Here is a 17,467-nt window from a genome sequence, read left to right as displayed (position 1 = left end):
CCCGGGTTTTGCTCAAGATCTACTCGGCTGTCAAGTCTCAACTTTTCATCCTTATAAGGCCAATCTTAAAAAAATTGTTATTTCCTCCGTCACAAAAATATATTACACTAGATTTCAATTTTTTTGCATATTCGAGAAAAAAGATATTACACTAGATTTGTTTTAAATTTGATTCAAACTTATAGAGAATAGCTACATCATGAAACAACCCTCTAGTGAATAGTTTCATTTTGATGTTTATATAGTGGCCATAGCATTTAATTGTGATGCATGAATTAGGGCCATTTTGATGAAATGAGCCTCATATTTCAAAGTCTTTAGAAGAACAATGTATACCCATATTTTATTTGGTTGAAACCCCTTATCTATTGATAATAAAGCTAGCATTGGGGGTACGTCTAAATGACATTTATGCGAAGTGGTTTTGACATATCAGCTAGCGACCTCAGCTGAGTAGGATATAAGAGTTGTAAAATTATCTTCTATACCTATTGAAATCACATGTCAATCAATAAAGTATAAGACTTGCTAAAATTCAGGTGCCTGAATTTTAGCTTTCTTTAAGCGATGGTTATTGTATATATTTTATATGAAAATTACAGTTTTAGTTCGGCGTAATTTATGTACCCATAATCAGCAATTTTCAATTCTGAGAATGAAAACCCATTAGACAAAACCATAAATCCGACAGAATCTAATTCAGACAAGGACAAAAATTTGATATGTTATGATACAAAGACAAATAACAAATCACAAAAGTAACAATTTACTTATACCAGTTGTTATAGAGGAGTGTTGCATGAGATCCTTAAAGTTTAGACACCTGAAGTATTGGAGAAGTGATAAAGTATTGGTTGCTTCTAAGAAAGACCTGTATGTATATTCGGTGAGGAAGTTGTGATTGACCAAAAGATCAAGCTTAAATTGGTTTTCTTTCAACCACTTTTCTCGTTTCACTATTGCCTTGTGGAGACGGAGTCCAGGCTTTCATAATTTTTCAAGTGCTTCACCGTAAGCATGGGTTTTTACCGCACAACGCATAGACATTTAGTTTGGAACGGATGAGTAATAAAGAGCCGTCATACTCATGTTGCTTTTTTTTAAAGCGTGTTATGCAGTTGCAAGCATGTTTCCATCGGTGACTCCACCAGTAATAACAGACCGTTTGAGAATCTAGGCGATTTTTGCAGTTGTCCAAGAAAAAAGTTACACGAGACGAACTTTCCACCGTATTTTCACAGCTTTGCAAGGACTTTTCCGCAGCAGCGGCCAGTACACGGCCCACGGGCTCGCATTCCAAGTGGGCTGGGTTATCAATGTAGGAATCAGGCCTGCTACAGGCCCAGGCAAACAGCCCAAACTGGGCTCTCTCTCTCTCTCTCACGTTCGCTCTCCCATTCTCGCTGCGACGACTGGGCGCCCCGCCGCCGCCGCCCTATGCCAGCGTCTCCCAAGTATTCGCCGGCGACGAGCACCCACCAGGTACCCCATCCACCGCTTCTGTTCCCTTCCTGTTGTGCGAAACCGAGCGCCCAATTGCTAACTTAAGCTATTTTTGGTACTTGTATTCGCATCTGATTCTAGTCACAAGTGTAGGTCGTTCCCTCGCACAGCAGTAGATACTCCTGCATTTTAGAAATCCACAAGTTTCTATGGGTCCTTTTTTTCTTCCTGCCCTTCTGATTGTTCAAGCAGCTGCACCAACAGTTCTAACCGTTTTTGTTGTTATTAGTCCACACCAACCAATGTAGTTTCTGCTTCTGCGATTGATACTTCACTGTCAATTTGTAAAGGTGTTGGGTGAAGCGTCATGCATATGGTGCTTTTATGATAACCAGAGTTGTGTACTGCAATGCGATATATTGTATACATTTGGTTGTAACTTGGCCTTTTTGAAATCCGACTCCTTCCCCCAATGCTTGCAATCTTGTGCACTAATTTGAACTCATTGTACCACATGTTAATAATAGTCTCAGCATTTGCGTTGGAAACCATAAATCGTGCTGTGCTTCTGTCTCCTGTTTCTTTAAACAGTTCTTTTTTATATGCTTCTGTTTGCTTTGATACCGCAATGAACCATGGTAATTTTTTTATTTGTAGTTCAGGGTCCAGATGTTAGTCGCAGAGGTGCTCAGAGTTGGAGCTTACATCTCTAGGTTTTCTCGACATGCATGCAAAGTATATAATCCTAGCGTTTTACATGTGACATGCTTTTGTGTTGTATAGCAGAATACATATTCTTGCCTTAACTGTGGTTGTGGACTGTACTTTGTAGTTTGTTGAACAAGCTGTGGCCTGTGGTACAAACTTACTGCATACTTGTTCTGTCGATACTTCTGTACCTTTATTTTTCTAAAAATAGTTAGTAGAGCTTTAGAAAACGCTTATGCATACAGTTGCCTCTATTAAATCTGGGAAAATACTGGGGCCTTTGTAGGTTAATTTATCTGCATAGAGTTGCTTGTACTATTGAACAATGAGAAATCTTGGGTCCTTCGCCGTTTCGATTCTGATTACATTTCTGTGCAATTTGTTTTTTGATGTTTAATCAAATTGCTAGCTTATATAATGCTCCCTCAAATTCAGGCTGTAAGATTTTCCAGCATTGGTTATTCACGCACTTCTCGATTTAGAAAACCTCAAGTTCTGGACCTGATCAGCAAAACAAGTTCTTACCGCTTTAGTCAGTCCAGACTCATGGCAATGGCTGCAGGTCCAGCCAATGGTGATTCAGAGAGTGGTCCTCAGAGGAACTATCAGGTTGTTGTGGCTGCCACTCAGGACATGGGCATCGGGGAGGATGGGGTTTTGCCATGGAAACTTGCTGGCGATCTTAAATTCTTCAAACAGCTTACACTAACTACATCTGACCCTGCCAAGAAGAATGCAGTTATAATGGGAAGGAAAACATGGGAGAGCATTCCAGTTAATTTAAGGCCATTGCCCGGTCGTTTGAATGTCATACTTACTCGGTCTGGTAGTTTTGATTTTGCAACAGCAGAGAATGTTGTTATCTGTGGAAGTATGAAGTCTGCCTTAGAACTGCTAGCATCAACTCCATATTGCTTATCGATTGAGAAAGTTTTTGTCATAGGAGGTGGGCAGGTACTGAGGTGAGTTCTTATCTTTTGAAACAAAAGACTGTACTTGCACTCTGTTGTCGTGGTAATTGTGTTGCAATTCCATTCACCCTTCTGCAATGTATTTATCATTTTATGTAGGGAAAATCTTAATGGACCTGCATGTGAGGCCATCCATCTAACTGACATTCAGTCGAGCATCGAGTGTGACACTTTCATCCCTCCAGTTGACTTCTCGGTGTTTCAGCCATGGTATTCATCTTTCCCTGTGGTAGAGAACGACATCAGGCATTCTTTTGTGACTTTTGTTCGTGTTAGAAAATCGGTGGTAGAAACCCATGACTCAAATGGCAAGGAATCAACTGAGGTTAATACCAAGAATGACAAGTTTGAAACAGAGAATTTCTTTTTTCTCCCCAAGATGATATTTCACTGCCATGAGGAGTATCATTATCTCAATCTTGTTGAAGACATTATAAGGTATGGTGCTCAGAAAAATGACAGGACAGGAACTGGAACATTGTCAAAATTTGGGTGTCAGGTATTTCTCCTTAACTTTGAATATTCATTTTTATCAACCAGTAAATATTTTTTTTTCATTTTCTTATTAGATGCGGTTCAACTTAAGGAGAAATTTCCCATTGCTGACAACAAAGGTATGCAAATATATTCTTGTATTTTCTGATCTAGTCCTGAGTCAGCATTTGCAAATAGAAAAATGTGCAAAAACTTCTTTAGTTTTTGATGATTTGTGAGAAGAAACACAGGCAAATCAGTGTGTAACTGTGTATAAAATTGTGTTTCTTTAATGCTTTGTGCTTGTTACTTTTGGAATGTATGTTTATCAAGTTGGACTGTGCCTTTTTTATATTGTTTATATTTATAATTATTGGCGATCAAGTTGATGCTGGTTTAGTTTTTGTTCTTTTATGATCCCCACATACGTTTCAAGATTTTAACTGAGGTTCTGAATTGTCATTTTTATTGAATCATCTGCTATAGTTTTATTAATATTTATATGAGATATGAGAGTGCTATAGCCCTTACTTATCTTATTAAGATGGGTGACTATGAGTTTCTAAATTCAATCCTGCAGTGTGTAGTGTTAATGGAGCTCTTGTGCACGTTATTTATTGTTATCTACAAGTCACATATGACAATATAAGTGGATTCAGTGCAACATTCTGTTCAATCATTCTATCATTTTATAACTCCTTTTTATCATACCTGACTACCTGTAAACATTCCCCTCAACATGTGATAGAGAGCCTTAAGGCCAGCACCAGTTGTTAAACATCAGGAGTCTAAGGTCCCAAAGAAAGAGTTTGAGTAACTATGTTACCATATTTAGGTACTATTGATGACTAATGCAATAACATGTGCTCTTTAACAGAGGGTATTTTGGCGTGGTGTTGTCGAAGAACTCCTGTGGTTCATCAGTGGCTCAACGAATTCAAAGGTGCACATGATTAAATCATTTTAGCGGATCTAGTGCTATCTTTAGCCAAATTTATCCAATATTTTGATTTAATGTAGGTATTTATGCCTTAATGTATACCTGCAGCCTACATGCCATGATGCTTATGACACTTTGTTGGATTTTACGAAATGTACTTATCCTTTTGTGCAACTTATGTCTAGGTACAACCGTGCAAACAAATACAATGCTATATTGATACCTGTACCTTTATTTATAGAGTTTTGTTTCATTTGTTTTTCCTTTCAATTACAAACACAAAGATTGTTTAGTTTTTCTAACTTTGCAGGAAATAATTCTGGGTACTTTCATCTCTTCTTCCTTTTGCACCCTTCCTGAATACTAATTTGATCACCAAATGCCTTCTCTTCCCCATTTATCTTTTTTTACATCATATTACTGCAGCCTAACCCATTAATAGTGTAAGACAAGCTGTTCATGTTTTGTGTACTATGCTTCTTATTGTATTAATTTGATATGATAAGAGTAGACGTGGAAGAGAGCCCATTCATTGATTAAACTACCATTTATGCAATGTTGCAGTAGGAAGAAATTTTGTCTCAAAATTGGACGACTTCATGCAACAAAATTGAAGAGGCTGAAATGACCTACATTTGTGGGGTATTCAGCCTAACCTCTTCAATTTTGTTGCAGCAGGACACTTGTTTCTTGAAAGTTCTTGTTTTCTGACCTTGCCTTTCAATTCATAGGTTTTGCAGGAGAAAGGTATTCATATCTGGGATGGCAATGCTTCAAGAGAGTATCTTGACAGGTACATCTTGGATATAGGCTGCAAATAATTTATATTTCGGTTTTTGCTGCCTAATCCACCTGGCCATCTTTTCTAGTGTTGGCTTGGCACACAGGGAGGAAGGCGATCTAGGTCCAGTTTATGGATTTCAATGGCGACACTTTGGTGCTGAGTAATCTTACATTCCACTCCCTCCCTCCTCTCCTTCTCTTGCTCTCTGCTCTTTCATTCTCTGTCATCTTTCTGATAAAAATTAGTTATTTGACAGATACACGGACATGCATGCTAACTATACTGGAAAAGGTTTTGATCAGCTAATGGATGTGATTGACAAGATCAAGAACAATCCTGATGATCGCCGAATAATTTTGTCGGCGTGGAATCCTTCAGATCTTAAGAAAATGGCTCTTCCTCCTTGCCACATGTTTGCACAAGTTAGTGTAATTTGTCTGCTTGATTTAAGTTTTTTTTTATTGGCTCTGTTTTGACTTGTCCATGATGTGCACACTTGTAATAGTCCATTGTAAGTTGAAAATTAGTTCTACTTTTAAATTATAGTAGATTGGCGAACATAAACTGTGTCTTGATATACATTTGTAAGAGTCAGAGCATATTACTTGCATATTTATTTGTGATAGCTTTGCCAACTAACAACATTTGCATTTAACCTCTTACTACATCATCCAGTTTTATGTGGACAATGGGGAGCTATCCTGCCAGATGTATCAACGCTCTGCAGACATGGGGCTTGGTGTTCCATTCAACATTGCATCATATTCTCTTCTCACATGCATGATTGCTCAAGTTTGTGGTACGTTCTTGTATGCCTTAGTCGTAATATTTCAACTAAGCTTGTTGTCCGCCTTAATACATAGCTTCTTGGTTGTCTTCTGTACTGTATAACAATATTCTAGTTTAGATTAGTTTAATTTGGATGCATTTATTATGCACTTTGATTTTCCCTTTTACTTGTAGCAACAACACTCTTGTCGGGTCTATATTCTAGATGTTTTTGTAACAAGTTCTGAATAATTTATATGATGCAAGGATTTGTGATGCCATCTTGTATGTTTTCCTGTTCTTTCTTTTGGTGTTTGTATCTAACTGATAGAAGCTAGAGTAGGCTGTGATGCCGCCTTGTATGTTGTCCCTTTGTTTCTTTTTTATGGCTTTTGTATCACTGATAGAAGCTAGAGTAGGCTGTTTTGCAACTCTAACCAGTCATCTTAATGTTGCAAGATCTTTCTCCTGGAGATTTTGTCCATGTCATAGGGGATGCTCATGTCTATAGAACTCATGTTCGAGCTCTAGAGGAGCAAATTCAGAAGATGCCTAAACCATTTCCAGTGAGCCATCCCTAACAGAACTGTTTTATTGAAAAGATGAAATCTGCTTGATCAAACTAGATGGTTTGATGTTTCTTTTTGTGTATATTCTGTGCATATGTATCTGCTAAGCTCTATATGGGCGTTATGTGCAGATTTTAAAGATGAATCCTTCAAAGAAGGATATAGATTCTTTCATGGCATCAGACTTCAAGCTAGTTGGCTATGATCCTCACCAGAAGATAGAGATGAAAATGGCAGTATAATGGTAATATTCTATCATTTCTACTGATGGATTATCGTTTTCTTTTGTTATTACAAGTTTGCTTGGTCGCTGGCACAACACAAAATTCTAGTGTTTCTCGCTGCTAGTATTGCATTTTGCCAGGATGATCCTTGTCTGTCAATTACATGCTATTGTTTCCTTGACATTGTTTTACTGCTCCTTTTGTCCCTGATGACCCTGAATATTATGGACTTTGGCCTGGAACCATGCACTGGTCTTTTCACCCATTCGCCACTGCAGAATTCTGGAACTAAATGCATACAGGCTCTAGTAAAAGTTTTGTTATAGCTGCATCGCTTTACCATGATTCATGTTTTGCTCTTTCAACTTGTGCAGGTGGCTCAGCTCAGCTGGAGCCCCAGCCTACGACGTTGGCGAAATCATTCAGACTGGTAGTCTATATATACTCCTACAAACTAACCGGGCATGGCACTTTTCGGTGATGGTGCTGAATGTCCATTGGGATTTGGGAGACGTTTCTGCCCTTGTTTTCAGTTGTGTACTCTGGTCGGTTAAATGAACTCTACCAAATCTGTTCGCCCCTGCCCTTTTATCTGGAGCCATTTGGTGAGTCAATTGCGAGTGAGAGATGCTTTGGGGTTTGGGCACACCCTGTTGCAAGGGCTCACTGGTGTGTGCACCCGTGAGGCTGAGGCTGCACACTTTGTAACTGAAAATGTTGTGTACTTGATAAAACTTCATACGGTTTCTATCTGGTTGCCTTCATGCGTAGGTCTGATTTTCGAGTTGCACATCAGCCAGATGACGACTTGTGAGTTATGACGGTAGGTTTTTAAGAATGCATTCTGCTCCATTTTTCCTGTGCTGTGTTGGTTGGGTGAAAGGTGAGTGCCGTGATTGCTTGACATATAGCTATATATAAGACTTCTTTGAGCGGTGCATTGCATCGGCCTTGCTAACAGTTTTTATTTTATATAAGCTTTATTAGTTACCGTATTCATAAATATAACACGTAGTGGTAAAATTTGCATATAGGAGATCGTTTTTCATGTCCAAAACGTTGTACTTGTACATTTACAAATGAACCCCTACTCCAAAATTTGCTTTGACCAATGAAAGCCTCCAACGTCCAACAGCCTGTTCGTTTCGGCTTATTCGCTCGTATTTGGCTTATAATCCATGGTTTAAACAGTGTTTTTCTCTCATATCAAACCAGCCAGCAGTACTTTCAGCCATGGCTTATAAACCAATTCAGCCGAAACGAACAGGCTGCAAGTCTAGATTGCGACAATATGTAAAGAAATGGTGGGCTCCACCCAGAATGGGGTACCAGCAGTGAAGTTATGGAGAGTGCCTTCTCTAGTTTCGAATATAAGCCCATTATATTAGCCTTGACTAATCATATTGTCTTCGCACTAGTTTTAACCAGGCACGCTATAAAATTATAGAAATCCTAGAAATGTCCATAGAAAAGGTAAACATCTTGCTTCTAAATTACTCACTTATATATACCATAATAAAAATAATAATAGAGTAGACCCTTAAATATACATATAAATTACCCATTTGCTAATCTGTCAACCGTGGTGATGCATCGCTACCAATTTTTTAAGAGACATAAGTATTAGAAAAGTTCATGGATAAATTCTCGCCCCCACCCCCCACAACTAATCAAAATTTTAGGAGGGGAAACCAATGCAAGCAATTTAATTAGTTATGTGGGTCTCAAATTTATCCATAGACTTTGAATATATTGTGTCCTTGTAATTTCTTGCTTGATGACAAGTAACATGTATATACTATCTTCAAAAAGAACAAGTTATACTTCATGATGAAAGTATTTTATTGTTGAATAAAATAAATAACCAAAAGTAACCCCTAATCTTCATCCAAACTACTCACATATGTCATTATGAAAAATAAAATAAAATATCTCCCTGACTATAAATCTAAATTACACACCTCCACTACCTCCATTATTATTACAAGTATAAGATTCATGAACCTAAATCATATTACCTAACATATATCATTATAAAAAGAATCCAAAAATAGTTCTATATACACTTTTGTAGTAGAAAAACTAACTTACGTATAATAAACGTTATAAAAAACTTACATATAATAAATAATCCCTAAATTTGAATCTAGATTACAGTCACTTTCTTTTATATCATATAAACTCTAAATCGTGTATGGATATTGTAGTTGGAGCTATGACAAACAAGCCATAAGACGATATGCTATACTCCCTCCGTTCCAGAAGAAGGTCGTGATGGGATGTGTGTAGGTCAACCATTCTCAATTTTAACTATGTTTGTAGAAAATGCGTGTAACATTTATATCCCCTAATAAGTTTATTATGAAAGTATATTCAACGATCTATCTAATCATACTAATTATGTATTATAAATACTAATATTCTTTTTTATATATAATTTGCCAAAGTTAAAAAAGTTGACTTCTCGGAAAGCGAGAACGACTTTTATTTTGAGACGGATGGAGTATCATATAAACTCTAAAGTATAATAGCATAAATAAAAAGACTCTACGTTTCAAAATAGATAAGTTAACACAATTAAAACTTTTATTGTAAAAAAACACAATTAAAATGCTTTCTACCGAGCGTCCATCTAGTCGGATGAGACGAATATGCCTGCCCTGCGCCTCGCACGCCCCACTCGTGCCTCGTGCCTCGTGTCCCACCCGCGCCTCATGCCTCACACTGTATGCTGCTCTCGCCTCGCACCGCCTGCGCCTCGTGCCTTGCACTATGCTCCGCCGTACCTCGCGTCTCCCGTTCGGACAGCCGAGGTCTGACCTCCGCGCCGTGGCATCGAGCTCCATGCCAGCGTCAAGCTCCGCGTGAACGAGCATCTATTGGGGGCAGTAAGTAGATGAGCGCATGTTGCAACTGTATGTTTCATGCGTTTCAGATGTATGTTGAATATGTTTCATCTGGATGTTGCATATGTTGTAATGACTATATACGTATGTTGCAAGTGTATGTTTCAAATGTTTCAGCTGTTTTAAACAAGTGTTTTATATGGACGTTGCATATGTTGCACTGACTATACACGTATGTTGCAAGTGTATGTTTTTAAATGTATCAGCTATTTCAAACGTATGTCGCAAGAGTTTATCTGGATATTGCAGTGCACATACACATATGTTGCAAGCGTATGTTGTAAATGTTTCATCTGCTTCGAACGTATGTTGCAACAAATGCTTTTATGTTGCAAATGTTTCATGAGCAGGGGCAGCAAGGGAGTACAGGGGAAGGTGGCCCCCCTCGGGCGTAGCGGTCCCCGTGTTCGTGCGGGAAGCAAAGCAGGTGCGGCAGCAGGTGCGGAGCACAAAGCGGAGCATGAAGATGCATCCATGGGCGGGCAACAAGTGTGGAGCACGAGGCGAAGCGAAGCATGAAGAGCATGAGGCGAAGCAGAGTAGGAAGCTGCACCTATACGCAGCTAAATGTATCATTATTGAAAATGGACGGGGAGCAGGTGCGAGCGTCCGGAAGTAACATTGTGTTCCTTGGACGAGACAACACCGAATGTAATTTCCTTTCAAAAAACACGCACCAAATATTTTTTTTTAAAAAAATTGGGAAACAAAACCCCTCAACTCAAAACCCTACACTCTCCATGGCCTGATTCCCTCCCCCTCGCCGCCGCCGGAGGGAGGCGGTCAAACGATGCTATCCCTCCCCCTACGCCGCCGCCACCTCCTCCGCCTCTGCACTCGCCGGAACCCTACCCTCCTGCGCCTCTCCCTCGCCGCCGCCCTCTCCACCGCCCCTACCGCCGCTGCCGCCGCCGCCGCCGCCGCCACTCCCATTTCCGACCGCCTACGCGTCCTCCGCTCCCTCCACGCCGTCGCCCCTGACCACCTCCTCTCCCACCCGCTCCCCTCCTCCGCCCACGTCTGCCTCGCCGCCCACCTCGCAGCCCGCGCCCGCCTCTTCGCGCACTCCCGCCGCCTCCTCTCCCGCCTGCTTGGTGCTGGCCACCGGCCCCACCTCGCCGCCTCCCTCGTCGACCTTCTCCACCGCGCGGCCCTCGCGCTGGGGCCCCGCCGCAGCGCGCTACCGTCCGTCGTCGACACCCTCCTCTCCCTGCTCGCCGACCACGGCCTCCTCGACGACGCCGTCCGCGCCCTTGTCCGCGTGCGGCAGCTGCGGGTGCCCCCGAACACCCGTACCTGCAACCACATTCTCCTGCACCTAGCCCGCAACCGCCAAGGCGGTCTCGTCAGGCGGCTCTTCGACCAGCTGCCCGCGCCCAACGTGTTCACGTTCAATATCGTGATTGATTTTCTGTGCAAAGAGGGAGAGCTTGTGGAAGCGAGGGCACTGTTCGTGAGGATGAAGGCGATGGGCTGCTCGCCGGACGTGGTCACTTACAATTCTTTGATTGACGGGTATGGCAAGTGCGGGGAGCTGGAGGAGGTGGAGCGGTTGGTGTCAGAGATGAGGAAGTCTGGATGTGCAGCTGATGTTGTGACGTACAATGCATTGATCAATTGCTTTTCCAAATTCAGGAGGATGGAGAAGGCGTTCAGCTACTTTGGGGAGATGAAGAGGCAGGGAGTGATGGCAAATGTGGTTACATTTAGCACTTTTGTTGATGCATTCTGCAAAGAAGGGTTGGTCCGGGAGGCAATGAAGCTGTTTGCACAGATGAGGGTGAGGGGGATGATGCCAAATGAGTTCACTTATACTTCATTGGTCGATGGCACTTGCAAGGCAGGGAGGCTAGGTGACGCCATTGTATTGCTTGATGAAATGGTGCATCAGGGGTTGGTGCCAAATGAGGTGACATACACTGTTATGGTCGATGGCCTTTGCAAAGAGGGTAAGGTTGCTGAAGCTGATAATGTTTTGAGTCTGATGGAGAGAGCTGGTGTTAAAGCCAACGAGTTGCTCTACACTACGCTGATCCATGGGCACTTCATGAATAAGAACAGTGAGAGGGGGGCTCTGGATTTGTTGAATGAGATGAAGAATAAAGGAATGGAACTGGATGTCTCTCTCTATGGCACTCTCATTTGGGGTCTCTGTAAAGTTCAAAAGGTGGATGAAGCTAAGAGTCTGTTACATAAAATGGATGGCTGTGGTTTGAGACCTAATAATGTCATTTATACGACAATAATGGATGCCTTCTTTAAAGCTGGAAAAGAGTCAGAGGCCGTTGCCTTATTCCACAAAATTCTGGATTCTGGGTTCCAACCTAATGTTGTTACTTATTGTGCATTAATTGATGGATTGTGCAAAGCAGGATCAATCTCCGAGGCCATCTCCCATTTTAATAAAATGAGAGAGTCAGGCCTGGATCCAAATGTACAAGCTTATACCGCCTTAATTGATGGTTTTTGCAAGATTGGTTCCTTGAATAAGGCTGTGCACTTGATGAATGAAATGGTTGACAAGGGTATGTCTCTTGACAAAGTTGTGTACACATCTCTTATTGATGGGTACATGAAGCAGGGAAATCTCCAGGATGCCTTTGCACTCAAGGCCAAGATGATTGAAAGTGGTTTGCAACTTGATCTCTATTGCTACACTTGTTTTATCTCGGGCTTCTGTAATATGAATATGATGCAAGAAGCTAGAGGAGTTCTTTCAGAAATGATTGGGGCTGGCATTACTCCTGATAAGACGGTTTACAACTGTCTGATAAGAAAATACCAGAAATTGGGAAACATGGAGGAAGCGTCAAGTCTTCAGAATGAAATGGAAAGTGTTTTAAGCTCTTGCACAGAAGATGATACTGCTTCTGGTTCTGGTTGTTAAACCTGATCTTGCAGTTGTACAAGGTATAAAGGGTCAGTTTTTCTTTTCTTTTGATATAGTATCAACGTTTTGGCACTCTCCCCGTGCAGAAATTTATTGCAAGTAATTAATTACATATTCCTCTCGGATTACAATCCTGAATCCTGCCTTGTGCTTGGGGTTGCTTTACTTACTAGGAGCTGGCCGGCCTTGGGGCGCGTGGCAAGCAACATCTGGAGAATGGAGGCGCCATGAAGCACAAGCTGCTCAAGGTTACAATCCCTGCCTGCTACACTGCTTATGCGTTCACATTCCACGCTCTAGCTAGTCCTGGCAGAAACCGTAATTGTGCGGCAGTATGGAGCATTTTTGTTTGTGTTTTATACAGTATGTCAGAGAAAGACAGCAATCAAGTTGAATCTTTTCTTGCTGGCTGCTTTCGGAGAGAAATTAAGCTACTCGCCTCTGCTGATTTAGTGCGTTCATGCGCCTCGCGCGAGCGTGTGTTGTGCGGACGTCTGCTGCTGTGTGTGTGCTGTGACGCTTAACAACCTACCGCCTCCGTCTCCATTCTCAAGTCGCTATTCTTGGAGTGGGCGGAGGTGGCAACCCAAAATTGTTTCTCTCATCATGCCTTGACATGCCATGCCTCAGTTTGCTATTCTTGGAGTAGGTGGCAACCCAAAATTGTTTCTTTCATCATGCCTTGACAAGTTGACATGCCATGCCTCTGATGAAATGTACACAAAATTGCTGTTGCTGGCAAGGTGCCCTCTTGCTGTACCTTCTCTTTTTTTGGAGACAATTTGGTTTGCCTTGTTATCTATTTTCTGTAGCCACCTTTGTGTCAATCCATAGCTGAATTTAAAGAGTGGACACCACATATTAACAGTGTTTCGCACAATATATTGTTTCAGTATTAAGTAGTGATACCAAAATAGATCAATTGGTTGTGGTGCAGTGTGGCCAATGCTGGTGATGAAACTTTGCTCAAGTCTGCAAACTGTGCACAACTATCATGCTAGATGGATCAATTTGTCACACTGACGTTACCTGGCTCACCTAAAAGGCTAAAACCATCATCAGGAGCCTGCTGTACTGAAATTTCTAATGGTTTCTTTTCAATCTTGACTAACCTCCTCTCTTTTCTGACTGTGTATCCAGGATGTTTCCAACAAGGTGTCTGGATCTAATGGGATTTCGGCTGAGAGGTCTATAGATCAAAGTGTAATAAGGATCTATCAAATCAAAAGCAAAGCTTAAGGTTGCTTTCTCTTTAATTGGACTAAACAATGACACCTTCAAAAGTAAAGGTAAGCATTAGGGGAGTACAAACAGCAAGACATTGCTATCATCCATCGAACTGTAGTCAGTCGTGCTTCAGGACCTCATACTCCCAAAAGGTATCAATTGAAGGACTTGTCCTGGAGATCAAAGGTAACTGCAACCTCTTATTTTTCCTACATTTTAGGTTTCGGCAGTCTGCAGCTCTTCATTTTTCATATTTGAAAAATTAGTCGAGTGGCCTCAAGGGCTTGTGGTGCCCAAAATGGTGACTTCAGTTTGTTGCGCTTCTGTTGACGTGACCATTTAATCACTGGGAACACAAATGTGATGATAGGAACATTGGTGTCCCTCAGTTTGGCATCAGTAATAATCTTGTGCGTTGCTTCTATGGGTTGAACTTCCAGTGAGATTTTACAAATAAAGTTGATAGGCTACATTTTGCACATTCACATCTGCTAGTAAGATGGTTTTCTTTCTAAGTAGTAAATACTTTAAATCAGGTAACAATGCATGTTGTGGTGCAATGCAATGTGCAATTGTGTTCCCTTAAACATACTGTATGTTTTTTTTTCACCTTCTATAAGATTTACCCATGATTCCATGGTAAAGAAGTTAGTGAAGAATTTTGTATTGACTCTGAGCTTTTTAGGTACTGGGAGATGTACAAGGAGGTCATAGTACCACTAAGACATCTAAGGACGTATTGATAAAGTATTCCTTCCTTAGTGGTGAAATTAGTGTTGCATATAATGTTTTATTTACAATATTTATCAGTTAGACATAACGATATATGTATTCGTTGTTAGTTATTTAGAAAACCTCTTGTTGTAGGCCAATCTTAATTAGTTCAAGTATTGCCACACAGTTTTCAAAGTTGGTGCAGGATATGACTCCTGTGCTCTTGTGAGGATCTGTGCTTTCAGAACAGGGTCGTCTTCAGTTTTTTTTTTCTATCATAGGAAACTTAATTTGTTTTGTGACAGGATCCTACTGTTAACGGGAAAGAGAACCATGGTCAAGAGGCAGTGCATGAGGAGAATACCAAGTCCTGTGAACATGAATATGGAAGTTATTGCCTCTGGTCTACTGAACATAGGGAAGTAATGAAGGATGCCATTGTCAAGAGGCTTAAAGATCAACTTTTTATGGCAAGAGCTCATTATCCTAGTGTTGCAAAATTGAAGCAACAGGAAAGATTTACATGTGAACTGAAGCAAAACATCCAAGGGCTTGAACGCATGCTGAGTGACACCATCACAGATGCTGATCTTCCACCATTGTTAGTCTCGTCTTAGCTTTAAAATCATATGTGTTTCTTCTTTGTTTTAACCTTTTGCACTAAATAAATGAATTATATGTGGCTAGCGCAATCCATTAACATGGCTTTGTTTCTTGTCTTAGTTCTGTGTCTGCATTTCTTTAAGCAATAAAGGATGAACATACACAATTATGATGCTTGTGACTTAATTGTGATAAAATAATGCACTGCACTGTCTTTTTTTAATTCTATTCTCAAAATATTTTTGGTGGCAATGACTGGTTACTCTTTTCAGTTTTGCAGAGAAGCTGGAGCACACAATTGAGCAAGCCGAGTCTTGGGAAGTAGGATGCTCGAATGTTGAACGGAAACTTAGGCAGCTACTTGATATAACCGAAGATGAAGCTTGAGTGCATTTCTATATCATTTGGGTCCAGACTACGCTGAATACGCACCATTGCTTGGACATGAGATTGACAGTAGAATATTCATACTTGGAGGCGACTGTTCGTCTAACTTACATTGAGGACAACCAGAAGCTCTCTAAGGATGTAGATTCCCTTGAGATGCAACAATTATGGCCTGCAGAGGAATTTCGTGTCACAATTCTTAATCATTCTGAACCTTCCCAGAGGCAGATGAAAACTGAGTACATATCTATTTTCGGCCATTCAAGTTTCCTCTTGCCTGACCTTCCTACCTTGAACAGAGTAGTTCTGGACGATGATTTGATTGTGCAGAAAGATTTGTTATCTTTGTGGAACCTTGATATGGGTAGTAAAGTGATCAGCACTGTCCAGTTCTGGTGAAGTGAGATTAGGGCAGTTGAAACCGTAGCAGACCATAATGTCAATGCTAATTCATGTGTGGTTGTCTGGCCTGAATGTCATTGAATTGGATAAATGGAGGGACACTGGCATTACCAGTTTATATGATTAATCGCTCCAAAAGGTCAGTAGAACTCACCATACATTGAATTATCAATTGCTGTCTCATGAAAATCTGTGGTTTCCATGTAGTATCCTCTAGTCCTATCCTTTTGCTATAGTTTCCTTATCTTATGTCTAAACGGCGGCTGCCATGTGATCTATTAACTTCGCTTTTTTGCAGTTGCGAAAGAACAGCCTGAAATCACAGCGATCGCAAGCACTCGCTGCAAGTTTACTTGTCTTTCAAGTTCTAGTATATCCTTTGGAAGATTCATGGGTTCAATCAGGCCTTGGACATGATTGTGGAATCAGTTATGTCAATATAGAAAAGGCTGCTACTCTGCAGTATAATGGTGTGATTAAACCTTGGCTTGACTTGGGGCTGCATGATTATAACTTATAAGAGCTACTGGTGGATATACATGACTAATGGAGAGAAGTTCATGACCGAATGCAATATTCACTAATTAATAGGACATGAAATGCACCAAACACTCATTTTTGGGCATTTGAACCACAGATTTCATGGGTTTTGCTTAAATGATGAGGTTTTCATGAAAATAAACAGAATTGCTCCTGGCCTGCAGTTTCTATGATGACTCAAACACACCCCTGTTGAGGCAGTGCTCAAATACCAAAAGGAGAATAGGATGAAATGCTTTCTGCACAAACTGACAATGTAGCCATAACAGCGTCTACTATGTCCGAAGGACAGCAGTGTGAAACCTATGAGTTATGATTTTTTTTACCAAGACGTAATATAGATTATTTCACACTGTTCATTACGGTTTTGATGATTTTTTCCATATGCACCTTGGCACTGCAAAAGTGCAGTTCCTTGCTGCTCATTTTTGGTATAAAATATTTAGTGCTATTCTTTTTGCTCACTGCAAGAGCAATACTGAGGGAGTCCAATGTTGACTGCGGCACAGCATGTACAGTACAGGAAACAGCAAATGATGCTTGTAATTCTTAGCAACAAGGCTTGCATTTGTTACTGTGAGATGTTGATAGCCCATTGGCGACATAACAAATGGTTGTCTGTTCTGCTCAATGGCATTCTTTTTTCTTTTGTGGATTTATTAGGTTCCTTTTGTTGTGCAAATCTCAGAAAGGTGAGTGCCGGGCTTGCTTGACATAGCTAATGACTTTTTGGAGCGGTGCATCACATCGGCCTTGCTAACAGTTTTATTTTATACGCTTTATTAGTTATCGTCTTAATAAATACATTAGGTAGTAGTAAAATTTGCATATAGGAGATCGTTTTTGTTGTCCAAAACGTTGCACATTTACAAATGAACGGAGTAGGAAGTAATTAGCCCTACTCCAAAATTTGCTTT

The 17,467-nt window shown here is 40.7% G+C and overlaps 3 protein-coding genes across 8 annotated transcripts; all 3 read left to right on the top strand.

Annotated features, from left to right (window-relative positions):
* The first annotated feature begins 1,397 nt into the window (after positions 1 to 1,397).
* LOC136508568 (bifunctional dihydrofolate reductase-thymidylate synthase-like) lies at positions 1,398 to 7,649 on the top strand. 4 transcript variants are annotated; one of them, XM_066503278.1, is made up of 13 exons: positions 1,420 to 1,482; positions 2,101 to 2,156; positions 2,587 to 3,113; positions 3,222 to 3,621; positions 3,692 to 3,736; positions 4,474 to 4,539; positions 5,268 to 5,329; positions 5,406 to 5,480; positions 5,577 to 5,742; positions 5,996 to 6,119; positions 6,548 to 6,654; positions 6,789 to 6,901; positions 7,256 to 7,649. In XM_066503278.1, the coding sequence occupies exons 3-12, from the start codon at positions 2,698 to 2,700 to the stop codon at positions 6,897 to 6,899; spliced, it is 1,572 nt and encodes a 523-aa protein (XP_066359375.1). In that variant the 5' UTR covers positions 1,420 to 1,482; positions 2,101 to 2,156; positions 2,587 to 2,697; the 3' UTR covers positions 6,900 to 6,901; positions 7,256 to 7,649. The 4 variants fall into 4 exon arrangements, with proteins under 4 accessions (XP_066359374.1, XP_066359375.1, XP_066359373.1 ...); XM_066503276.1 differs by having other exon boundaries at positions 1,431 to 1,482; positions 2,106 to 2,178; XM_066503275.1 differs by having other exon boundaries at positions 1,475 to 1,482; positions 2,101 to 2,178.
* A 2,891-nt stretch (positions 7,650 to 10,540) lies between these two features.
* Positions 10,541 to 17,167, top strand: LOC136508931 (putative pentatricopeptide repeat-containing protein At2g02150). 3 transcript variants are annotated; one of them, XM_066503709.1, is made up of 6 exons: positions 10,541 to 12,697; positions 12,851 to 12,925; positions 13,818 to 14,090; positions 14,924 to 15,219; positions 15,502 to 16,149; positions 16,309 to 17,167. In XM_066503709.1, the coding sequence occupies exon 1, from the start codon at positions 10,578 to 10,580 to the stop codon at positions 12,672 to 12,674; it is 2,097 nt and encodes a 698-aa protein (XP_066359806.1). In that variant the 5' UTR covers positions 10,541 to 10,577; the 3' UTR covers positions 12,675 to 12,697; positions 12,851 to 12,925; positions 13,818 to 14,090; positions 14,924 to 15,219; positions 15,502 to 16,149; positions 16,309 to 17,167. The 3 variants fall into 3 exon arrangements, with proteins under 3 accessions (XP_066359806.1, XP_066359805.1, XP_066359807.1); XM_066503708.1 differs by having other exon boundaries at positions 15,494 to 16,149; XM_066503710.1 differs by lacking the exons at positions 13,818 to 14,090; positions 14,924 to 15,219; positions 15,502 to 16,149; positions 16,309 to 17,167 and adding an exon at positions 13,615 to 13,767.
* On the top strand, positions 12,905 to 16,007 carry LOC136507087 (probable galacturonosyltransferase 7). Its single transcript, XM_066501924.1, has 5 exons — positions 12,905 to 13,009; positions 13,818 to 13,880; positions 14,924 to 15,219; positions 15,494 to 15,542; positions 15,636 to 16,007. Exons 1-5 carry the CDS (start codon positions 12,905 to 12,907, stop codon positions 16,005 to 16,007), a joined length of 885 nt encoding a protein of 294 aa, XP_066358021.1.
* Positions 17,168 to 17,467: the final 300 nt, after the last annotated feature.

The sequence above is a fragment of the Miscanthus floridulus genome, chromosome 15 (genome assembly GCF_019320115.1).
Source record: "Miscanthus floridulus cultivar M001 chromosome 15, ASM1932011v1, whole genome shotgun sequence".
Taxonomy (NCBI): Eukaryota; Viridiplantae; Streptophyta; class Magnoliopsida; order Poales; family Poaceae; genus Miscanthus; species Miscanthus floridulus.
The sequence above is the reverse complement of the archived record's forward strand: the minus strand, read 5'-3'. Positions and strand labels throughout refer to the sequence as shown.